We start from the raw sequence: 25,631 nt of genomic DNA on the forward strand, positions 1-25,631 counted from the left end.
AGGTAGCATTGTTGTTTAAAACAGGAGAAATAATTGATTTATGTTATGGTGGCCAATTAGGCTGTAAAGTGAGAAACTCTTAAAGCAACCCTGTGGCTTCAAGGCAGCTTTTTGCTCTGATTTCTGCTCAGCAAATAGGGGGTACCCCAATAAAGGTCATCGGCTTCGTGAGCTAAATTATTAATTCCTTTCATGCCACTCCGGGCTTGTAAACAGTATATAATACAGGAAAACAATTGGCACCGCTCACTTACTGGGCAGAGGAAAAGGTCAGAGGGTAAATAGTTGTATTGGCAACAGCTGGTCTTCAGAGCTGAGCAGACTTTTGTCCTTTTTGTCTCTTAGAGCAAACCTGTTTCCAAAGTCGGAGCTGGTTGTAGATCTGTATCTCGTAGCTGAATTGTCTTTAGGAATTTAACGTTGCATATAATCTTGAAAGTAAAAGGGCTGGCGGTGTAAGGGTGAGGGATGTGGATAGGAATGCTTAATTGTCAACCTGGTCAAGGCAAGTTGTGGAGGAAGTACTTGTGCTTTGGTAAAGTTATTATAAAAAAAATAATTGAGGTGTGATTTGAGATTAACAGGCTCTGAACGCTGCTTTACCAGCAGCATGAGAACAGAAGTATTGCTGCTCTGGTGTTTTGGACTTGCCCTGCTGTGTATCTGGGGGCTCTGGGAGCAGTTGTTGCAGGGTCCCAGCAGCGCCTGCCAGAATGTGGAGGCAAAGTCAGAACTTTGGGCTTGAGCAGAAGGAAGTTGTGACCTGAGGGCGCTGGCTTTGGTGAATGTATTAGCAAATATACTAGGAACTAAAAGCATATAAAATGTATAGCTGGGACTGAAATTTCCAGGTGTAGCTCGGAGATACTGTTGTGCTTCTGTTTACTGTAACATTTCAAGTGACATCATAGCAGCAAGTGTACAACTACAGGGGTTGAAAAATCCACACCAGGTTGTTCTTCAAATGCTCAAAAATCACTCTTTCAAATGCATGTGCTTCTTGGTTTCCTTTTGCATGATACTCGATGATTAACTGCAGCTGTTTGCAGGCGTAGCTTACTGCCCAGGTGGTTTCCCCTGCAGTTCTGCCATCTGGTGCTGGTGGAGCTGGGCTGAGGCAGCAGGTAACCCCCTGATAGATGGCCATCTGCTGATCTGCTGCCTCTGCCTTTCTGAAAGCTCGGCTGTTCATCAAAATGGCATCTCCATGGGCTTACTGCTTGGGCTTGCCAATTCTACCACTGTCAAAGTAAAAGTAATGCTGCCCTTATTTTCATACGTATATATATACATACATATATACACACACACATATATACACATATATACATATATATATTCATATATATATCTGTGTGTGTGTGTGAAAGTATATATGGCTTTACATAGGAAAAGCAAGGGAAGACAAACCATGAGACTTCTCCCAGGAATCTGAAACTGTTCAGAAGTCCTGAGTAGCAAATACCTTTATTTCAGCAGGGAACAGGGTAGACATAACCCAGTGCACTTTTGACTAAACCAGTCATTGCTGTTTTTGTGACTGGCACTTAGCGCACTGAGCTGAAGCTGTTAGTCCTGTACTGTAAGACCAGGTCTCCTGAGCAGAGCGCTCATGGGTATGGCAGGAGGGTTCCATTAGTGCAGGCATGGTCTGTCTGCCCTTTCTGCTCCATGACAGCAGCCTGCTGAAGTGATTACATCTGCATGGTTTGCCTAATTACTGCAGAACTCTTTACTTCTCAGTATAAACAGAAGCCTTCAGTGAACTGCTGCTGCGGAATGAATCAGAACTGTAAGAATGTGGAAGATGTGGTTTGAGCTGACAGTGAGCTCTGGCTGTGGCTGCTCTGTGCCTGAGGAATGTAAACTCGTAGTGTGCATTTACTGGGTCTTAAATGTGATAACAATATATTTGTGGTATCTGCTAGTATCAAAATGATGGACACTGATTTGTTCAACTCAGGCATTTGTGGTAATGGGACAAGAGTAAGTGCTGTCTATTTTGAGGAAGTTCAAGATGCAGAGAGGACACATCTTCTTTCTACCCAATCTCAGATTGGGATTTACCCTGTTCCTGGAAAATGGCTTTTTCTTGGTTTGGCTCCTGGAAAGTTGGATCCTTCCCAAAATGCAGAGGGTACCTGGCAGTCACTCCAGATTACATTCTGACTTGGTGGTTTTTATTAGCAGAACACAGGGAGGTTGGTCTGTTTGCTCTTTCAGTTGTTGCAAAATAAAGCTTTTTGGAGTGTCTTTGTCTTTAAAGGCATTGTTTCTGGAACTCCTTTGGCTCAGTTGTCAGTGTTCTGTGTATTTCTGGTAGGGAATCTGTCCTCCTATCAAGGATCTTTTGAGACTGCACTGGATGCAGACAGCGTAGCATCTCTTTGCTCTGCAGTAGTGCTTCACTTACAGGATGGTACTGTACACAGCTTAAAGCTGTCAGAACTTGGATTTCTTCATGGTAAAAATATTCTTAAACTGCTGCAGGTCAGATTGCTGGATGGATGCTCTGAAAGCCAGAAAAGGTCTGCAGATAATGGATAAAGGGCAACGCTGCTTTAAAAACTGCTTCTCAAATGTAAATTTTCAAAATTAAAGGCTTCTGAAGTACCCGGTAAAATGCACATCACAACTTTCTCATTTTCACTTTCCCATTAGCTACGGATGTGGAGCAGATGAGTTCTTCTCCTGTCCTTCCTATGAACTCCATGGCCAGTAAGTACCTCTTTTTCTTGCTGCATATAATGAAGTAGAACTTGTTGCTCTGAGAACATGTGAAGTGATTCATTGTACTTCCCTGTACAGACTTGAAGTTTTACTGCTAATGCTTACTCACAGAGCTGGGGATCTGACACTGGGTCAGCTCTTTCTCACAGCAGTAGCACCGAGCAGCTCTGCAGTCACTGCTGACACCAGCATTAGGCTGCACGGGGGGCTTTTCCACTGGAGACACAGTGAAAGCTGTGAGGCTGATGCCTGAATGTTACAGGGAGATAGTGAAAGTAAAGTGTGAGGTGTGGGTAAATTATCCTCTGGTAAAAGTATATGAAGTGTTTCCATATCAAGCTTAGAAATTCAGTAGCTGGAGATTTCTAATGAAATTGAGAGCAGTCAGTAAAATCCACTTCACCGTACAACTGCTCCTGTAGCATCCTGCGACCAAAATGCTGTGCTGTTCCACGCCTAAGATGTGAGTTCGGAATCCTGTAGTACTCCATCTAGTGGTGTCTGCTGTGCCCGAGGACCGCATGCATTTTGTTGGTTAGAATCCACTAGATGGCAACAAGTCGTTGTCAGATGTTATGGACCAAATTCTAAACAATTGTATTCCAAATAGAGGGATGGTCTTTGTGTAGATATTTCACTTTATGCCATTTTTGTCAACACCATAGTTCTCAAATGTGGCAGACTGAGCAGGCGTTCATTTAAAAGCAATGCTCAGGTGTTCCCAGCTGCTGGAAACCTGTCCTGTTCCAGGACGTGGCCTTACCTCCTGTTGTGCTGGTGGCACTTGGTTTGTCGGAGAGCTCTGAAGCTATGGAGAACTGCAGTTCCTTTGCTTTGAGAAACGTAGAGCTAATGAGAACATTAAGCAATGTTCTGTTGAACCTTTGTAGCCTAAAAAAGCTTAGATGTAATGTATGAGAGGCCTCAGTGCAGTAAAAAGTATTAAAACAAAATTTAATTTTCACCCTATTTTCACATTTGGCAAGATATATCTGCTAAATACTAAAAGCAAAGGCTGTCTTTGTGAGTTGAGCAACATTCTTTTTCCCTTAAGGGATTGTTTATTATTGCTAGTCTGAATGTGTCTAGCTACAGCTTTCTTGTCTGTTATCTTTGAACTGAAAAATGCTTGTCTATATTGATATAAAACCTTCTGACAAACTAAATAAACTGAGCTCTTTGAGTTCTTTCGGTGTCTTCCTGTCTTGTGCTCTGACTGTGGGTGCAGGTGGGCAGGCTGATTGCAGTGCCTGGTAGAGGCCCTTGGTGTGCAGGTCCTGCTGCCTGTCCTGCAGGGCTGTGGTTGCTTGCTGGCATGAAGCAGCTTGTGCCACAAACATCATAACTGTCCCAGGTGTAAGTATCCAGAACTCCTGAACATCTTCGCTATAACCCATTCCCTCCCACCCCAGTAGATTATTATTTTTCTTTCTTACTGTCTCTTTACTAAATGGAAGAAAAGGACATAAGACTTTCACATTGGAGCAGAAAGTGGAATTTTTATGCATATTTGTGCATCCAGAGAATGCATCTGTAGAGTGCCAGCCTAAACTTTCTGCTTATGCATTAGCAAACCATACTGTAGTCTTTGTTCCTGAAATGTCTTATTTGGAATAATTGAAGTGAGTTATTTTCATATTCCTTTGCAATAAGGATGAATGTCTGTCGAGGATTTATTCTATGCTTTCATACAGACATGTTGAGAAAACCACTGTATGCCATGTGATATTTCAGTGCTTAAAATAACATGAAAGTGCTTTCTTGCTTATTATTTAATAACCCATTGGAAAAAAAGTCCACATTGTGCACTCATATTATTTGAGTCTTCCAAACATGCTTTAAAGTTTGCAGTTTCAAAGGCAAAATGTTAATCTGCATCCACACTGGGCTCCTGCCTGGTTTCATGGCTGGCAGTGTGGCAGGCGTGCTTCCCATCAGTTCTGTGGTGCTCCAGAGAACTGCCTAGATGTGACTGCAGCCCCCAGCCCACACTGAGCATGCTGGTGGCAGCTGACACTGAACAGAACCCTTCTGCCACACGTGGGAGGGCTTATTCTAAAGCCTTGGTTCTGCATGGAGTAGTCTTTAGCTTGCCAACCAGTTCAACTCAGTAGGGTAATTCCTGACTAAAATGAAACAGTTTTGTCTTCTAGCAGAACAAGCAAGCAGAGGTTTATTACTAATATTCACCTAATTGGAATTCAGTTGTCATTAGCAAGTTGTTCTGACTTGAACTGTGCAGCAGGCATCCAGCTGGTGGTTGTGCAGTGCCCTGTGCTGCATGCCTCAGCACGCTGCTTCCAACGTGCCACATCAGCAGCTGCAGTGGTAAGCATGGCTCAGGAAAATGCCTGTACCCATTGAGCAGTGAATTGACTGTGGTACTGCTGGGCTGAGCAGTGCCCACCTGTACCAGCAGGCTGTGCCCAGCACCATGTCCCGGGGTCTTTTCTTGAATAAGTAAATCATGTCTGAAGTTACATTCACATGTGAATGTGTGGAAAAAGGTTCCTGAAGTCACTGGTAAGTGCCAGTAAGTCATCTAATCTATTTCTGTTCTTCAGTAAGCTTGCTTTGTGTGAGTTTAAACTTCATTTAAAGAAAACAGCAAGAATATTTATATTCCAAGATACTGTTTTTAATGTGCTTCAGTAAATAGTACAGATTGGCACAGAAATGCACCTGGTCAGGCTTCCATTTATACAGATGGCTTGTATGCTTTATTAAGGATCCCCCATAGAAGCAGCATGGAATAATGCTGTCTGCACTGAAGATGGCTTATGATTGCTTTCTTGTACTTGAAACAGAAACGCAGCCTTGAAAATAGCTGTGTTTGCGCCTGTTAGAATATCTGCTTTTCTACAAGGTATGCTTATTTTGTCCCAAATGTACTGCTTTGTAGATCACACATCTTTGGGGGGGCTGCCAGATAGCAAAGAGCACCTCTATGGGCACATGCTCCTGAATGAGCAGGGCTGACATCTTCCACTGTTCCTGCTGGGCCCCAGTGCAGCCCTCTGATTACTGGCAGGCAGAACTTGACTCAGCTTCTCCAGCAGCATGTGTCCCCTCCTGCCAGGCTCAGCCCCAAGTAAGCAGCTCGGCCATGCAGCCTCTTAGCCAGCTGGTCCGCAGTTTGCATTCATTGATCAGTGAGTTGATAGCAATGAAAACCCACCGACAGCAATGAATGTTGATTGCAGCCATTAGACGCTGGGCTGGAGCACTGACAGCCCTGCTGTGCTGTGTTGTCCTGCAGGACAGGTGGCAGTGCAGTCCTTGGTCTCAGGGTACGTGGCTCTTTCATGGCTTCTTGGTGACTTCTGGACAGTATGTTTACATGGAGAGGATAGCAGAAAAACATTCTGTGCTCTGCTAATGGCATTAAACATATGACACAAGTTACCTTTTTTGTGCAGGTGATCTGAGTTTGGTTACTCACAGGTACCTGCTGGCAGGCAGATTGCTTCTGGAGATCAGATCATTCCCAACTCTGTAGCACAAGGCTGAGAACTGCACATTCATCACCACACCTTCCCCCTGCTTCCACTGAAATGATTGCCCAACAATTCTTGAGCACAATTCCTGTCCTCAGACTCAGCGAGGGCCGGGTTTCATTCCAGAAATACTTGTGTTACAGCAGTATGAGAGGCATCCTGCCCAAGTGTTTGTCCTCCTGGAGGTTACTGTGGAGCCATCAGCAGCGCTTGTACAGCGCCACTTGTCCTGGCCAGGAGTGCTGCTCTGGGTGAGGGTGTGTGTGGCTGAAGGCCTTCAGACCCTCCTGGTAGGGAAGCTCTGGTGGTTGGGGTACCAGATATCCTGTCCTGGTAAAAACATTGTGATAAGGGCCTGTTCTGTTGTTTTAATTCTGCTAGATCATGTGATATAAGCAGATAAAGGTGCAAAGTCACTTTGTCTTTATTGTGGGCCCGAGACAGGTATCTTGTGGCTGTGTACAGAAGTAAAACTTATGTGATCTCTTCCACAACAGCCCAAACCAACAGGCATGTGCTTTAAGTCATTCCCTTATGGGCTCTGTGGTTCCCATACTCTTGTGAGGGTATTTGCTGTTACAGCAGGCTGTGCGTGGTGCTGCACCTGAGCAGCCAGGTAGGACAGCAGAGCAGGTGCTGGTGAGCTGTGTGTGTGTTCACCTCTCCTTTGAAAGGAGGGACATTTGCCTGTGTGCTTGCTTGTAAAACACCAGCGTGAGTCATGGGAGCAGCTGGACCCTGTTGGGAGGAATCCAGTCCTCAGGCAGTGCTGCTGGTGAGCAGCTGCTGAAACCCACTGCAGGCTCCTAGGAACAAATGAGCTGACATTCCAGAGCTGCTTCTGGCCCAGCTCAAGTTGCCAGTCTGAATGGGATGTGCTTTCCTTCTGACCTGATCTATATTCTGCTGTTCTGAACATACACCATCCTCAGGTTTGTTTCCAAGTATACCATATGCTGTAGATATGTTATTGCTCTTGTGCTGTCCACACAAAATCTTCCATTACCCTCATATTTTGTTTTGCAGAAATTCTGGCCTAGCTCACAGTCTTTTAAGAACAGCAAACAACCATTTCTTACACACCAACTCATTTTTTGAGCAAGTAGAACTGGAAAAACTCCATCTCTGTAGCTTTCAATATGATCTGTAAATCACAACCTGTTAATAGCAACCATATGTGTATAGCTGTGAAGGTTCAAGCTCCATTTAACAGAGGGTCTGTGATAAACCTCAAGGTACAGTCAACGGTCGATGGTTTTTCTTAGTTCTCAAACTCACCGACAGCGTTGAATGTTCACTGAAGCTATCCAAAGAGATGGCTGCGTACATGCACTCTGCATACTTTCCATGCATATGTTTTCCATAGACTAGCAGTGGAAGCACTGCTGAGCACTGCACATTCTTCACTGCAACGTCTTAAACTGCTTCGAGTGTTTTAATTACAAAATGGAACCGTGAGCACTAATGAATAGCAGAAGTATAACAATACTGTTAGCGATGTGAATTTGACTTAGGCTTCTCAAAACAGCTTTGAATGTGTCTGAATGGCAGTTGTGAAGGAGCCTTTCTTCCTGTGGATGTGTGTATTGTCAATAGCTAATCTAAGGCTTATAAAACACTTTGGAGCCTGAAGCTTGGGTCACCCTCCAAAGGCAGAGCCACAATGGGGGGGTGCTGGCCAGGCTGCTCCTCAGCTGTGTGATTCCCAGTGGATTCACCTGATGCTGAAATGTTTTCTGTGCTGGCTGCAGCAGGGGTGATGCTCCCAGCCTTGTCATTTGGGATTTAGTCTCTTTAGATTTCTATATTGTATCCAGTCGTCTTCACTTTTTTCATCTGATTCATGTGGTTTGAGAGAGAAGATACTTGCAGCTTATTTTTAGAAGTGGAATCCTCTGCTGTTCCTGAAACAACTGCAGGGAGTGAAGCAGTGCTGGCAAAGTTAGCAAGAATCATTTCACTGTACAACTCTGCAGACTTAATTTCAATTCAGTGTTTCCTCTCATCCTCAGGCCAAGAGAGTTCTCTATGAGTATAACTGAACAACCTGTGTACTGTCTGTAGAAGTACTTAAAGCCAGTCAGTTGTCTTATTCTGAGCAAGCTGTATGCTCATGTGAGAGATGAGCATGTTCCCAAGATACAGCTTGCAGTCACTGCTTACATGGACTGATTTTAATGGTGCTATTAAGCACCAACTGATCCTGAAAATTATAAGAATACTCTGCAAATGAGTCTCACCTTTTTCCTGCAATCTTTTCTGAGTAGAAGCTGGTGGAGGAAAAAAAGCAACAAAGAGAAGTTGGATTGCTAACAAGCATCGATCAGCCTGGAGCAGTAATCCTCGTGGTGCCACGCAGTGACCACATGCCTTGTGAGCATACAGCAGGGAAAGCACGTATAGACCAAGCACAAGACATTAGTATTTACACACTAGGTTGTGAGAGAGGCTTTTTCTCAGTTCACACCTTCTTCCCTTTGTGCCCCTTGACCTTCCACTTGGTCACGTTGTCACCTGCGGAGTGCTCTGTGCACAGTGCTGTGTGTGGGTGCACAGCAACAATGGGAGGGCTGGATACAAACATTCTCACTTTGTCTCAGAGCAAGCTTTAGCTGTGCCATGAGAATGTTCTTGTTGTAGATGTGAGTGTATAAGCAGCGGTGCCACTGCCAAACAGCTTTCACATTTAGTACTGATGCTTCTGTTTCTTCACGCTGCCCCAGATCTCACTGGAGGGCTACTGGATACATCTTGGGATAAGGTGAGATCAGGGCAGGAAGGGACCAATCTGCACCATTTGCCCTTTGGAATTGTAATGCTACAGTATTATCCTGGTGAAAATAAACACAGAACTCTCCAGGGTTTGGAGGGAAATGGAACTGATAGCTGTTTCCAATGATTTATGGAGGATTTCACAAGTTATTGTGATCCAGTTTTGAGCTGACAAATTTGCTGGTGGATGCAGCGTAATCCTGGACCTGCGTGAGGTGTGTGACTTAATAACACATGACATCTTAAACTGGTATGATACAAATTTGCTGTGGCAAATGTTAAAAGGATTATATAATGACAAATGGGGAGGTCTCAGTGTAATTCTAAATGGGAACCTGTCCAAGTTGATGCAGTCTGAAGTGTGACTGCTGTGTTGTAAAGCACTGCTCTGCAGACCTGGGTGAAATGCTGTTGTCGCAGGTTTTCATTCTTTTGTTTTAAATGAGCAAATGAAGGATAGATTGTCACGGGTTACTTAGATTTACCTATGCCCGTGACAGGGGAAGCCACCCCGTGGGCCCCCCTCCCGGGGCCCGGAAAGGAGGGGGAAAAAGGGAGTGGGATAAAACAGCGACAATCTAAGGAGGAAAAACTTATTTTACTAAATATGATACCGAAATACAAGATAACACAATATAATATAATTGAGGCTAACAAATTGAACGAAACAGAGAGAGAGAGTCCCCGAAAACCGAGAGGCCTACTGTGAACTCTAGGCGACACGGCTGGAACGCTTCCCACTCTCCGAGAAGTTCGAGAGAAGAAGGAGGGCACTCCAGCCTGGGAACGAGATTATACAGCGTCCTGGTCCCGTGACTTATCATTAACCCTGTTGTTCTCTGGGATATGTAGTCTTCTTCTGTGGACTGCACATTCAATAGAAGTATCCATACTTTACATGATGTTATGATGTGGAATACTGATACTGATAGCAAAATTACAAAACCATGACATTCCACCCCTTATTCTACATTATTACATCATGGTAAATATATATATACATATGTATACACGTATGTAAAATTATGATAGCTAAACAGTAGAATTACATGTAACATAACTAAATGTACAACTATAATAACTAAAATACACTACATATGCAAACATATATACATATAAATACATAAAATTATTGACTGCACTCCCCCAGCATCAAATTCCCTTGTGGCACACATTGAACATCCCCATCCTTCTGCATTACCCACCAAGTGCACCCAGGTCCCTGGGCAAAGACAGTTCCACGGATAGGTTTGCCCTTTCCAGAAGCTGGAAGGACCCAAACAGCTTTTCCCAACATGTTCTTTACATGTACAACAGGGACCTTATCTCCTTCTACAGTGTGTAGGGGGCTAGATTGACTAGGACCATCACGATTGACAGATCCTCTAGTATTCACCAACCAAGTGGCTTCTGCCAGATTCTTCTCCCAGTGCTTAAATGTTCCACCACCCATTGCTTTCAACATAGTTTTCAACAACCCATTATATCGTTCAATTTTACCAGAAGCTGGTGCATGGTAGGGAATATGATAAATCCACTCAATGCCATGATCTTTGGCCCAAGTATTTATAAGGGAATTTTTAAAATGTGTCCCATTATCAGATTCAATTCTTTCTGGGGTGCCATGTCGCCACAGGACTTGTTTCTCAAGACCTAATATGGTGTTTCGAGCAGTAGCATGGGGTACTGCGTATGTTTCAAGCCACCCAGTGGTTGCCTCTACCATGGTGAGTACATAACACTTACCACTGCGAGATCGTGGCAAGGTGATATAATCAACCTGCCACGCCTCCCCATATTTATACTTTTGCCACCGCCCTTCCTCCCAGAGAGGTTTCATCCTTTTGGCTTGTTTAATTATGGCACATGTTTCACAATCATGAATAATCTGCGCAATAGCGTCCATGGTTAAGTCCACCCCTCGGTCTCTGGCCCACTTATATGTCGCGTCTCTTCCTTGATGACCTGAGGTCTCATGAGCCCATCGAGCTAGAAATAATTCACCCTTATTCTGCCAGTCCAAGTCAATTTGAGCCACCTCAATTTTGGCAGCTTTATCTACCTGATGGTTGTTTTGTTGTTCTTCAGTAGCCCGACTTTTGGGCACATGTGCATCCACATGACGCACCTTTACAACCATATTCTTTGTTCGGGCAGCAATGTCCTTCCATAATTCAGCGGCCCAAACAGATTTACCCTTCCGTTGCCAGTTGTTTTGTTCCCACCTCTGTAACCACCCCCATAAGGCATTTGCCACCATCCATGAGTCAGTATAAAGATACAGCATTGGCCACCTCTCCCGTTCAGCAACATCTAAGGCCAGCTGGACAGCTTTTACCTCTGCAAACTGACTTGATTCTCCCTTACCTTCGGTGGCCTCTGCAACCTGTCGTGTGGGGCTCCACACAGCAGCTTTCCATTTGCGATGCTTCCCTGCAATGCGACATGATCCGTCTGTGAATAGGGCATATTTCTTTTCATTTTCTGGTAATTCGTTGTATGGTGGGGCCTCTTTAGCACGTGATACCTCTTCTGCTGGTGATGTTCCAAACCTTTTATCTTCAGGCCAGTCCATGATTACCTCTAGGATTCCTGGACGATTGAGGTTTCCCATTCGCGCTCGCTGTGTAATCAGCGTAATCCACTTGCTCCAGGTGACATCGGTAGCATGATGAGTGGAGGGAACCTGTCCTTTGAACATCCAGTTCAGCACTGGCAGTCGAGGTGCCAAAAGGAGCTGTGTTTCAGTCCCGACTACTTCGGAAGCAGCCCGAACCCCCTCATACGCGGCTAAGATCTCCTTCTCAGTTGGAGTGTAGCACTCTTCAGACCCCTTATATGATCGACTCCAGAATCCCAGGGGTCGGCCTCGGGTCTCTCCTGAGGCTCTTTGCCACAAACTCCAAGTGGGGCCTTTCTCTCCAGCAGCAGTATAGAGGATGTTCTTTACATCCTGTCCAGTCCGTACTGGCCCCAGAGCTACAGCTCGGGCTATCTCTTGTTTAATCTGTTCAAAAGCCTGCTGCTGCTCAGGGCCCCATGCAAAATCGTTCTTCTTCCGCGTCACCTGATAAAGGGGGCTTACAATGAGGCTGTAGTTTGGAATGTGCATCCTCCAAAAGCCTACTGCACCCAGGAAAGATTGTGTCTCTTTCTTGCTAGTTGGTGGAGACATGGCAGTGATTTTGTCGATCACATCTGTTGGGATGTGACGACGTCCATCCTGCCACTTTATACCTAAGAACTGAATTTCCTGGGCAGGTCCTTTTACTTTGCTTCGCTTAATAGCAAAGCCGGCTTGTAGAAGAATTTGGATGATCTGCTCTCCTTTTGTGAAAACCTCTTCTGCTGTATCACCCCACACAACAATGTCATCAATGTACTGCAGGTGTTCAGGAGCACCACCTTGTTCCAGTACAGTTTGGACCAACCCATGGCAAATGGTTGGGCTGTGTTTCCACCCCTGGGGCAAACGGTTCCAAGTATACTGAATGCCCCTCCAGGTGAAGGCAAACTGTGGCTTACATTCTGCAGCCAAAGGAATAGAGAAGAAGGCATTGGCAATGTCAATGGTGGCATACCATTTGGCTGCTTTTGACTCCAGCTCGTACTGGAGTTCCAACATGTCCGGCACAGCAGCGCTCAATGGGGGTGTGACCTCATTCAGGCCACGGTAGTCTACTGTCAGCCTCCATTCTCCACTGGCTTTACGCACTGGCCATATGGGACTGTTAAAAGGTGAGTGAGTTTTACTGATCACTCCCTGATTCTCCAACTGGCGAATCAAATCATGAATGGGGAGCAAGGAATCCCTGTTGGTGCGATACTGCCGTCTGTGCACTGTCTTTGTAGCAATCGGTACCTGCTGCTCTTTTACTCGTAGCAGCCCCACAACAGACGGGTCCTCTGACAGGCCAGGCAAAACAGACAGCTGCTTAATGTTGTCCATATCTACAGCAGCTATCCCAAAGGCCCATCGATACCCCTTAGGATCCTTGAAATGCCCCCTTCTGAGGTAATCAATACCCAGTATACATGGAGCCCCTGGGCCAGTCACAATAGGATGTTTTTGCCAGTCTTTGCCAGTGAGGCTTATTTCAGCCTCCAGCACAGTCAATTCTTGAGAGCCCCCAGTCACTCCAGAAATATGGATTGATTCTGTCCCTTCATGACTGGAGGGCATTAGGGTGCACTGTGCACCGGTATCCACCAGCGCCTTATATTCCTGTGGTTCTGATGTGCCAGGCCATCGAATCCACACAGTCCAATAAACTCTATTATCCCTTTCCCTCCCCTGACTGAGGGCAGGGCCCCTCTATTGGTTACCTGTGATGACTGGAGCAACTCCACTGGTGGTTGGTATGTCTAGTAGTTCTTTCACCCGTGCTCGTAGTGCAGAAGTGGGCTGATCATGCCACTTCCTCATGTCTTCTCCACGGTCACGTAGGTAGCGCCACATGGAAACACGCGGTGCAATCGTACTGTTGTTCTTTGCTCGAGCTGGGAAGCGTGTGCGTTTAACAGCTGAGACTTTTGATGATGCAGGTGAGGAGTAGGACTGGAATACTTTGATCAGATCCTTCATTAGACCTGGTGGCCCGTACGAGGATTGACCTTCATCAGTTGTTTCTGATACTATTACGGGATCATCATTACGATTAGTTGATGGAAACAATTTCTTGCACATTTCATCTACTCGGTTTTCTAGCCGTGAGATGGCAGAAACTGCGGCATGCAGTTGAGGGAGCTGCTGATCGGTGGTTTGAAGCATTATAATCAGCTCAACAACTCGGGGCCATCTGTCCACGAACCCTTTAGAACCTGTTACCAATGACTGTGCCATTCTCTCTGGTGCTGTACTTGTGATTTTCTGCCACATGTCAGGATCGGCCCTCACTCTCTCAGGGTCAAGTTCGCTTGGATCAGGGCTGTACAACATTTTCGCCATGGCCAATTCCCTCAGGCGCTGAATACCTTTTTGGACGGTATTCCAACTATCAAATTTAGGCTTCAAAGCATCCTTATAGGGGTACCTTTCTCTCACAGCTTCTAACAGCCGCAACCAGAGAGTGGCAGCTCCATCCGAACATCTGCTAATCCCTCTGTCGATACCTGCATCTTGGGCAATGCTTCCTAGTTGGCGAGCTTCATTACCATCTAGAGACAAGCTGTTGGCCCCGTTGTCCCAGCAGCGAAGCAACCAAGCAAGGATACCTTCATCTTGACGCCGTGTGAACTCCTTTCTTGAGCCTTGGATTTCAGTCAGCTTCAGAGGTCGACAATAGGTGATTTCCTCCTCATCATCAGTCTCTTCTTCATGCCTCTTGGTTTTTGCCTTTGCTTTTTTCGGTACTGCTCCATGCCCGGCACCTGGGTCTTCTGCAGCCCCCCCCTGTGCTTCTCCTTCTTTTCGTTCTAGACGCGTGGATACCCGTTTCCATTTCTTGCCTTCCACAGGGGCAACTGATATTGCTACTGATGCCTCCTGTGACTGATCAGAATTAACTTGGGCTTGAATCTCAGATCGGAAACTCTCTCTCTCCAGAATAGTATGATACAAAGCACGGTATGCATAAGCCAAACCCCACATAAGGTTTACCTCCTTAGATCTCTGACCCAAATACTCACTTAATTTCTTAGGGTCCCTTAGGTGTTCAAGAGTGAAATCCCATGACACTGCGGGTCCCCATGCTTCTAAGACTTTTCCTAAACCTTTCCATATTCCCTGCCAGTCATCATTCTCTGGTTCTGGAGGAGACTTCCGCATAGAACGAATGCATAGGAACATATATGCATTCATTAATAGTGATAACATGGATGCAAGTATGAACCCTATCTCAGTTATTGAAAGGCGTGTGGAAATCTGAGAGTACAACCTAAATAAAAAGGGTTTTTTTAGCTTGTACAATGAATTAAACATGGTGGTGTTTGTAAAATTGCCTGTTCCATCTGGGATGCAAGTACTTGTAAGATTCGCAATTCCATCTGGGATGCAAGTGTTTGTAAGATTCACAATTCCATCTGGGATGTAGGTGCCAAAATTCTGACCATACCACATCTCATAAAAGTACCAGGCAGGTGTCTCCATCAGTATCCACCTTATTAGGCTATATACCTGCACAATTCCACAACACCAAATTATGGTGTTAATAGTTGACCAATACTTTAAGAAGATCATAATTGCTTTCAATCCCTTAAACAGAGCAACTGGGATGAAGAGTGGATTCATAGCTGGCAGGCTCTGTAAAAGTCAGAGCTAGCTAGCTTTGCTCTAAGGGAGAAAGAAATCCCTTTGTTTTCTACACAAAAGTTAGATAGCAGTGCTGAGAATGTACAGCAGCCCTTAATGTTGACAATTTGTCTGGTATTTCAAGGTCACGTTCTCAGTGAGCAGCTACGAAAAGATAACACTCCCCTAACGAAGCTCTTTAAGAGTAAAGAGAGAGTTGTTCTAAAAGCTAAAAAGCTCTATGCCCGCATTCTCCACCAAAAATCTGTCACGGGTTACTTAGATTTACCTATGCCCGTGACAGGGGAAGCCACCCCGTGGGCCCCCCTCCCGGGGCCCGGAAAGGAGGGGGAAAAAGGGAGTGGGATAAAACAGCGACAATCTAAGGAGGAAAAACTTATTTTACTAAATATGATACCGAAATACAAGATAACACAATATAATATAATTGAGGCTAACAAATTGAACGAAACAGAGAGAGAGAGTCCCCGAAAACCGAGAGGCCTACTGTGAACTCTAGGCGACACGGCTGGAACGCTTCCCACTCTCCGAGAAGTTCGAGAGAAGAAGGAGGGCACTCCAGCCTGGGAACGAGATTATACAGCGTCCTGGTCCCGTGACTTATCATTAACCCTGTTGTTCTCTGGGATATGTAGTCTTCTTCTGTGGACTGCACATTCAATAGAAGTATCCATACTTTACATGATGTTATGATGTGGAATACTGATACTGATAGCAAAATTACAAAACCATGACATAGATATAAACATAACTCTGTATCTCTAGATAAACATAGCAGAAATGAATGTTTCGGTACAGTCAAATGCAAAGTTTCATGTTTGGGAACAAGGACCATTGACTGTTCTGACACCAAGGACTCTACTATAAGAAGCAGTACTTGCTGTGGAGGGTCAGTGACTGCACATGTGTGTGCAATCTAACTACAGTGAGGTATTACAGGGACAGAGGCTGTTGTATCTGCATTTAGTTCTCCCCTAACTGCTGAAGTGGTACTTTGTCCTGATGAGTATGGGCTGTGCTACAGAGATCACTGAACACAAAGGGTTTCTAAAAAGGCAAGTGGAGTGCAAAGGAAATAATCAAGACTATTGCCAGTCTCTGTTTAGCTCAGGGTCAGGATCAAGCTGATCGAACCGCTGCTGTGCACATGAAAACTGCAGATAGAATGAAGTTCTCTGAAGAACACTGACCAAAGGCAGAGTTCTGACCTGTCTGTTGGTACCCTTACCCACAACACAGAGCACAGCTGTGCTGCCCTGGGCTTCATGGTGGCTCTGGGGCTGCAGGGAAACATAGAGCCTGAAGATTGGGCTAAGAAAGGAAAAATGTTTTGGCTTCACAAAATTGGTGTGATCTTTTGTTGCAAGAGAGCATGGAAGAGGGAAAAGCTTCTTTTGAACTGCAGAGAGATGATGCTGCAACAAAACAAAGAGGGAGCAGAGGCTGAAACAGCTGTACTTTTAAAATGGAATTTGCTTTACCTTCCTATGGCAAATGCACAAGCTTTCAAAATCAAACCCCCAACGTGTTACCTGCTAAAAGAGGTATCTGTCAAATGTGCTTGCAGGGAGAACTGCTGCTGGGCTGGAAGACGCTGCGTTTGGGGGCTTTCTTGCTGACCTACTTACATAGGAGCAATCACACTGGATTAGGCTTCAGCTCAGTATCTGTCTCCTAAGTTGTTTTTGTGCAGGGATCAGCCGCAGTGTTGCCAGCTCTGCCTCCCTCTTCCCCAGACATCCCCAGGGACCAACAGGACATCACCAGTGCATCCTGTGAGGCAGGAGCAGCTCCTGCAGCATGCAGTGATGCTCCTGCACCCCAGGCTGCTGGTGGGGGGCTCCTCTGAGCAGAGCTGTGGGTCTGCAGTGAGCTGCATGTCAGCAGCGTGGGCCTGCAGTGTGCGTGGAACAAAGTGATCTCAGCCCAGGATGTCTTAATTTCATGTGGCTTTATCTTGTTTTATGTAACATAAGAAAATTTGGTTAAATTGAAACAAAGCCAAAAGCAAGCCATGGTTGGGAGCTCTGCTGAATTGCAGCTATCAGCTACAATGAAGCAGATCTAAGTGGTGGTTAATGGATGCGTAGAAAAGGATATAAGAAGAAACTTGCATACTTCCTACTAATCACCTGCTGTCTCCCAGGCGGCTTTCAGCTCCCTGTCTCAGCCCCTATGCATTCAGTGACCACAAATGCATTTTTCTTTGTGTGGGTTCTGCAGCAGCATCCCTGTGAACTCCTCCTATCCCACATCTTTTACGTTCATTGCCCTGAAGATTGCTGTCAATATCAGATTCATTGTCAGGATAGCTGAGATTCCTCAGTGTTAAAAATAAATTCCTGCAGTTGTGCTCTGATGCATCTAATGCTGGGTAAGCAGCTTCTGTAGATGTAACACCGCTGTCTGTTGGTGTATCCAACATGCCAGTGATTCTTTGCCACTAAAATATTTCTCCTGCGTTATTACAGTGGTGAACTCAGGTAAGGTACCAAAGGTACCTCTGTGCTATACTCTTGTTGATGAGCAGCTGATCTGTGCAAGCACCGAGGCCCAGCCTGTGTTCTTCCTCTTGGTATTTTTAGAAACAAGTGGCACAGCTGTCAGTGTGGCAGTCCTGTTAGCCAGAACTACTTCTGTTGAAACGACTTTCTGCTTTCAGATGGGAAACAATTGGACTTGGCCAGGCTTTCTGTGGTCGGGTGGGCAGGAAACACTACTTGCTGTTACATGATTCTCAGCAGGGAGCTTGGATATATCCTTATATTTTTCGGAAATGCCAAATGTAGCTGGAGATCAGAACGTTGAAGAGGATCCTGGTTCTTGGAATTACCATCTCCTTTGTTCTGATCAACATGCTGCAAAGCCTGCTCCATGGGCATTGCTACGTGCACCTTACCAGGAATCATTTTAACACTTCAAGACACTGAAGAAGAGTGCAAAAATTGCATGCATATTTGACAGAGAAAATTTGTGTTGCAAAGTAATCACAAGAGAGATCTGAAGAGTTTTTCTTTATGTTTAAAGAAGGAGCAGACTGACACGTGGTCTTCACTGCAAAGGGAAGGGAAGGTCCCTTCTGAGCAGGGACAGCTCCCAGGTGCAACACATCCCACACCTTGGCTGCAGCAATGTGTTTGTGTTCACACACCGATGCTGCAGGAATATACAAAAATACCTGCTTTGGAAGCAGTATGGATGGAGAGAGATCAAATGAAGGATTTGCTTTTCACAATCGTGATGTCTTATTCATTGCTAAATAGTCCTTTAAAGATGGTCTGTGTTTTCCAGCTATATAATCCAGCAGTTCTCATCTGCCAGACTTGGAGTTCTTCTCAAAAGAAACACCTCTGAAACATCATTTTTTGGCTCAGTTTAGAAAGCATGGCACTTCTGGCTCAACTCTATGTTGCCATCTTGAAGCATGTACTCAAGATGTATTTACTATGGTAAAGATGTTACTTCTAAGAGCTACTAGTTACGTGCATAAAGCACCTTTTGTTTTTCTTCCTGTGAAGGCTACGCAGGTCCCCATTCCCTCACTGGGTGCCCATTGCTGCACTGGCAGCACCAGATCTCACCCACCTCTGGCTCAAGTGTCTCTTGAAAGTCTGTGTCAAAGGATGTGATGCAAGTCAGTGCCCCTCTGTCTGCAGAGCAACAAAGGGAGTTGTAATTCCAAGTGTACTGCTTCCTATAGCATTCATGGGCACATGGATCTAGCTAGGTCTTGTTGCTAAAAGATAATGTTGTGTAGCATCATAGGTGGGAAACAAGATAAACACCAAGAAAAACCACCAAAACCCACCTTAAAGACCACTAATCTTTTAGATCATCCTGAGGGTTATGAAGAGGATACCCAATAATCTTTCACACAAGTGTGGAATGTACAAGCAGTCTTTTTCCTCCAAGCTGTGACCTATGTGGTTCCTATGCAACCCATGCAGACCTTATTTTTGAGACTAAGGACTCCTTCTTGCCTATGCATTTAGCATCCACTTCTCCACTGCAAGGCCATGATGCTGCAAAACGTGGGGAAGAAGGGAAGGGAAATAGCTCCTCTATGCTGAGAGCCACAGAAGCAAACGCCCTGCTGAGCCTGCCTTGTAGAGCACTGCTGCAGCAGCTGCTGCTGGCTTGGATGGCTGTGGGGCCACAGTCCAGCACCCATGGTTCATGGGCACCCTGAGAAGCTCAGTCTGTTAGCTCTACTTTTGTGCTCTCTTCTACAGTTGTTTGATCCCACTGCCTGCCTTTTCTCCTGGGCTGTGATGAGAGCACAGCTGATGTAGGGGTGTTCTGTGCCAGCTATCGAAGCAGAGCGGTGAGCTGCAGCGGCTGTAGATGGTAGTTCTAAAATCTGGTTAAAGTACTGTTTGAATTGAGGATCCAGTTATGCCATTTTACAGTTTTTTCTTTTGCACTGAGTTCACTGGTACTTAAAGGTGTTTTCTCAGATTTTAAGATACTTTCTCTCCTTCCCCCTTCCAAGTGCTCCCACCAGCACACATTTGCCCAATACCTGGTCCCTCTGACTGGAACAACTGAGTGCTGTCAGAAGAGAGGAATCCTGTCCACAAGACAGATTTGTCTTAGAAACACTTTGTGGTTTCACAATACAATCCAGAAAGCACAGGTTGATATCCCAGACACTAAGCACTGGTGTCAGAATACAGATGATAAAAGCCTTATACACAAGTCAACACACAGTTTTAGGAGTCTGGTTCTGTTCAGACAGAGCAATAAAACCCACTGTCCTGTAAGGGCTCCCCAGAGCTCACATTGCACAAAGGAAACAGCCCTGCTGCACTTGAGTACTGCAGTACGTTCTTCATTTGCAAAGTGTAATGCTGAGCACTGCATCTATCCACTGGTTACTGAAGGTAAAAATGAATTAAATAGGGCAAGCAAAGCTGCAGCTAAGCTATTGTGCATTTCAGATTGCTTAGTGTTTGGCATGTGGGCCAAATGCTTTAGATTATAAGGCATAAGCCTTTCAGAACCTTAAGTTATTTCAAAATTAAATGGATGACAGGCACAGGTCTGCTGCATGGATTTGATTTTCTTTGTGTATTAGTAGAAGTAGTGAGCAGTGTCTGTGTCAGTATCTAATGAAGCTATTTTCTACTGTTACAGGTTTACTATGAGAAACAGAACTGAGGCAGCACAACATTTTGAATAAAACAAATTGAACAGATTCTCAGAAATGTAGGTCACAGTAACAGATGACCTATACGCGGTCCTGCTTTTTGATGCAACTGTCTAATCTGCTCTGAGAGTACTAGCCAGACATCATTCCTAATTGACCTTGATATTCAGTGAACAAGAAAGAAAGCTAAAGCCACGCAATATTTAAATCTTTAGCAAAAGAAATATGTGCTGAATTTGAATGTGTTCTCTTTCATACTTAGAATCTGCACTTGTCCTGCGAACCTTTGTCTGCAAATCTGTTGGCCATCTTAGAAATCTGAATTTGAGACTCCAGATACGGGAATGTGACTCAACAGCCACTGCTGTCAGTGCGGTGCCCACTGCACAGCACAGCTCTGAATGCAGCTGCCCGGTGGGTCCCCAGGCTCTGCCCTGGGCTGCAGTGATTGCTGCCTGGGTAAGAGCTGTTGCTCCTGGGCAGGCGGGCGCAGCCTGGGCCGGGTTCTGCAGAATGGGACCTGTGGGCACCCAGACTGCAGGCACTGCCATTGAGTAAGTGGAAGCTGATGACAATTCAGGGCACTGGAATGCACGGCCATGAATGTCAGCGTAGCACAGGGGCCTGGCAAGTACTGTGGGTTTGGTTAAACCCTGACCACCTCTGTTTACAGACCAGACTAAACCTTTTTGCTTGTGACCCTGACTTTAAATGCATTACTTGCAGCAGGCACTACAGGCTTCCTGACCGTGTGCTAAAGCAAACATACAGGCTGCCAGGAGGGCCAGAAGGAATTAAGCAGAGGCCTTAAATGGTCTCATGATGTCTTTTCAAGAAAACTGTCATCTCATGTAGGTTACCAGCTCTAAGCATTGGTAAATGTACCACAGGAGGGTTTCAGACTGACACCCTCTGGTTTATTGGGCCTCACAAACTGCTCACTGTGTGCTTCTTTGGGCTGGGAGTGACCGCACGGTGCTGCCATCAGCAATGCAGTGCTGTGCCCCAGCTGGAGGAGCGGGGGCTGTGTGCAGGGCATGGCCCCAACCCCACTGTGCACAGCTGTAACACGGCTGGGATGGAACGCAGCCCTCTGCTCAGCCAGCACTGCTGCTGTTCTGTTAGAGCAGCTGCATTCATATGCATGGTGGTACAGCTAACACAGAGTTGGGTTGGTGTTGAGATGCGGCACTTCAGAGTTCGTAGCTTCTGATAATGGTGACTCGTGGCCGTTGTATGGGCAGCTGCTGAGCTGTGCACACAGCTTTTGGGTGCCACGGGGAAACTAAGAATGAGTGAAGTCAACATAAAAAAGTAATGTTATCAACCTATGTATCCGTGATGCTTACAGAAAAACGTGCCTTCCTCTGATCTGTGATGTAGAGACTCCTGACTGTCTTCTGTATCTGTGAAGGTTGAAATGTTTGAATCATACTGATAATTTGAAGTGCTGATGGCAGCTGTTGGCCATTACGGAGACAAGATGGAATTCTTAAGATTCCTCATCTTTTGTTAAATGGCTGCACTTGGTCGGACCTGGTGCGTTTATTGGCAGCTGAGCCTTGTCGTGTTAGCTGTTAATGAGACTGCATGCGCTGTGGGATGCTGCAACTGTTGCAACTTCAAAGTCTGTCTGTAGTTAAAAGGTTTCTTCTTTATTTGTGAGTCTTCATAAACTTTAGGTGGGAAAAGGTGTAAGTGGAGGTGGGAAAGCTGCTACCTGTTACTTTGGGGGTTAAGAACCTGACCCAACAGGAACTTCAGCAGCTACCAGCATCCTTTCCTGATGTACACGATGGGATTATTCCATCCCAGCTGAGGTTACAGACGTTTACAGGCAGGGATGTACCCAGACGTTCCTTTTACAGCTGCTTTTATTAGGCACAGGCTCTGCCAGCCTCTAACAGGATACTTCCATTCCAAGCAACGTGCTTAACAGGTATTAAAGCTGAGCTACCTAATTGCTAGGCAGAATACAACACGGTGCGTACTTTCTTTTTAAGTAGCAATTTCAGGAGATGTTAATTTCTTTAATTTTGGAACCAGCTACTGATGAGCAGCTGGTGTCAGCACTTCGAGGAGGCTGAAAAGCTGGCTGCAATGTAAAGTATGGCTGTATTTAGCCTACAAGTGCTCTGCTGGTAGATGCATCAATATCCATAACTTTTAATATACATTATCTGTAATATTTTCATTCAGAGGCTCCTTCTGATGGGTCCTCCTGGCTAAGTACCAGCAAGGAAAAACACATCAGAACAGCTTGGGTGATTCATGTCACCCAGGTTCTACTGAGAAGTAATCCATCCACACCACTGTACTGCAGCAGGAAGAGGATTTAAGGAGAGTATATAATGATGCAGACCAACCTGATGGCCAGCAGGAGCGTTTACATTCATGTCTGTATTTCCAATGCTCATAAACAGCATCTGAATGCACTGTGAGCAGCTCCTTGCATACAGGGATACGTTACATTGCTGTTATTCGTACCACACCAGAGAGAATTTCACTTTTTCACAACTGTGCAGTTCTTTGGCCATCCCTACCCTGCTGCTGGGAGCAGATAAAAGACAGACCTGCTTCACGTCACTGCGGCTCAGTGCCACACTTGTGCTATGTGACAGCTCTGCTCCCCAGGTGAAGCTGTGCTGCTCTGTGCTGCAGCCCGGCCTGTGGCTGTGCGTGGGCACTGGGAGCCTTGGGGCAGGGCCTGGATCCAAGAGGGATGGCTGGGGATCAGTTCTGGCAGGTGAGGAGGGGCAGCCTGAGCTCTTGGGGCAGCTCTGCGTCCTACAAAGCCCCACGCTGGGCCCTGATCTCTGTAACTTCTGCTCATTGGCTCCAAGCAGAGGATTAAAGCCCTGTCTCTGAGGAGCCCTTGCTTTAACTCTGGAGCACTGTAGGAAAGGCAGGGCGATAGGAAGCACCAGACACTGAGTGTTTTGTTTTCCTCATTTATTGCGCTGTTTGCCAGGTGCCACATCTCAGGGTCCCTATCGCACCTGCACGCAGCCCCCAGGCAGCCGCCCCGCTGCCGTATGCAAGTAAACGCGGGGGAAGGGAAAGGAAGGGGGGGGGTTCTGTCTGTGAAATCCCTTTTTCCCTCCCCGTGTGACTTCAGGCCCGCGGGGGCTGCAGAGCGGCGGCAGGGCCGTGTCCGCAGGGCTGTGCCCGCACGGCTCCGTGCCAGCTGGGCGGTGCGGGGCGCCCGGCGCGGTGCAGCCCCGCGCTGACGGCAGCGCCGCATCAAAAGCTGTAATTTCCTGTGCGCTGCAGCCCGGCTCTGCCGCTCCAGCTTTGTGTCCCCGGGCCTGTGCCTGCGCTAACAGACCGCTATTGTCCGGCGGCGAATGGTGGCTGGCAGCGAAGAATTGCTGTCTGGTTTCTATTCAAATCCAGGTACGGGCGCATGAATGGAGGCGCCCGGCAGCAGCGCGAGCCGCGGGCGCCCAATGCGGGGCCGTGCGAGAAGCGCCGCAGCTCGGGGTGGGGTTTAACGCCGCTTTCTGATATTTGGGAGCGCTCTGCCATTGCTGGGCACTAGCGGAGGGGACGATCCCCCACTTGCGAACTTTCTAAACTTGTTGCGGCGTTTTCCTTACGGCAGAACCGGCTCGATTCGTTTCTAAAGCTCAGGGACCAATAGGAAAAGTTGATGAAATCGAAGTATTTCCTTACAGCGCACTAAACGTACAGGTCGGCCGAGTTTTATTGCGGACAGAATCTGGTGCGAGCGTCACAGCGAGTGACAGAGCGCGGCGCGTTCAGCGAACACACGGCGCTTCTCACGGCACAAGTTTGGCTGAGCGATCTTCGCACGCCGCTTTCCACGCGTTTCAGGCATCCCCGGAATGCTGCGCCCGGGGTTCGCGTTACCGTCGGGTTCGGCCGCCCAGCCCCGCGCCGCCGCCCCGCGCCGCCCCGCACCGCCGCCTTTGTCCCCGGGCGGCTCCTCCCGTCCGCGGCGCCGCGCCCGCCCCGGGGCCGCGCAGTGTTCGGTTACGGCGCGACTTTCTTCTCCGCTTTTTCCTCGGGCTTTTTTTTGGTTTGTTTGTTTTGGGGTTTTTTTTTTGTTTGTTTGTTTGTTTTAAATCCCCGTCTGGGGATGGGGCCGATATGGGGCGGGGGCTCTTTCCGCCCCGCTCCGCGCCCCGCAGCGCACGTAGCTTTGTGCGGCCGCCGCTCCGCAGCTGGCTTACATTACGCGATGGATATAAAAAGCTTCTATCGGAGAACAAAGGAGCACGTGCAGAAACGGGGCTGGAAAAGCCCCCTGACAGCCCCGCGCCCGCCGGGCGGCGACGAGCTCCGGCCGCGCTCCCGGCGCCCGCGGCCGCCCCGCACGCCCCGACGCGAACGGAACCCGTCCATCCTTACCTACGGCCCCGACGGCGCGGTCCCGCGCTGGGGGCACCGCTCGGCCGCCCGCGGCTCCGGCCGCCCCTCGCGGCCCCGCCCGCTCCTCCCCGCCGTGCCCGCGGCGCCCAGCCCGGCCCTGCCCGGCTCCGGCCCGGCGCTTCGGCCGGCGGCGGCGGCGGCTCTCGGGGGCGCGCGGCGGGCGGGCGGGCGCGGCGCCGAGCGGCTCCCGGCGCCCCGCAGCCCTGTCTGCGCCGCCCCGCCGCGCCTTTATAGCGGCCGCCGTCACGTGCGCGCCGCGACGCTGCCGAGTGGCCGCGCCGCACCGAGGGGCGGGATGGGGGCGGCCGCGCCCGACGGAGCGTGGGGCCGGGGCGTGTTTGGGTGTCTGGCGGCGAGGCCGGGCCGCGGGGAGCCGCGACGGGGGCGGGCGGGGACGGGCCCAGCCTTGCGGCCGGCGGGGACGGCGCCGTGCGCGGCGTGGCGGGGGCGGGGAGGGCGTGAAGCGCTCGGAGCGCGCCGGGAGGCGGACGGGAGGGAGTGACCCCGGTTTGCCGGTCTCGGTGTTTTTAGGGCGGCACAAACCGCGCCGATCCCGCTCGCTGCCGGGCGCGGGTCGTCCCGGGGCGGAGGTTGAAGGGTTTCCTCGCGGGCAGCGGGACGACTGCGTGCTGTCCCCGGGGTGGCGGAGGGACCGAAGCCCCGAGCGGCGCTGCTGGGCGGTGAGACAGGAGGTCCCGAAAGCCTTGCTCAGCTGCTGGACCCACAATCGAGTGGCTCCCGTGCCGTGTCCTCGTGTCCCCGGCAGCACAATGAGATGTTAACGGCTGCAGCGCGGGGGCACATGCTGTTCTCTCTCCGTGTAAGTGTTTTCAGTGGG

At 47.7% G+C, this 25,631-nt stretch overlaps 1 protein-coding gene across 5 annotated transcripts in view; it reads left to right on the plus strand.

Annotated features, from left to right (window-relative positions):
* Positions 1–25,631, plus strand: part of NR6A1 (nuclear receptor subfamily 6 group A member 1) — a 67,934-nt gene that overhangs the window by 11,367 nt on the left and 30,936 nt on the right. For 2 of the 5 annotated variants that reach the window (XM_015879491.3, XM_015879492.3), the window contains exon 2: positions 2,662–2,718. The exons of 1 other annotated variant lie outside the window; for it this stretch is intronic. In XM_015879491.3, the coding sequence (XP_015734977.1) occupies positions 2,662–2,718 (57 nt within the window). Of the gene's footprint in view, positions 1–2,661; positions 2,719–23,601; positions 23,795–25,631 lie in introns of those variants that run through there. 2 more of the 5 variants (XM_085521051.1, XM_085521052.1) reach the window with 2 other exon arrangements.

The sequence above is a fragment of the Coturnix japonica genome, chromosome 21 (assembly GCF_054131305.1).
Source record: "Coturnix japonica strain WE chromosome 21, WE-NBRP24, whole genome shotgun sequence".
NCBI lineage: Eukaryota > Metazoa > Chordata > Aves > Galliformes > Phasianidae > Coturnix > Coturnix japonica.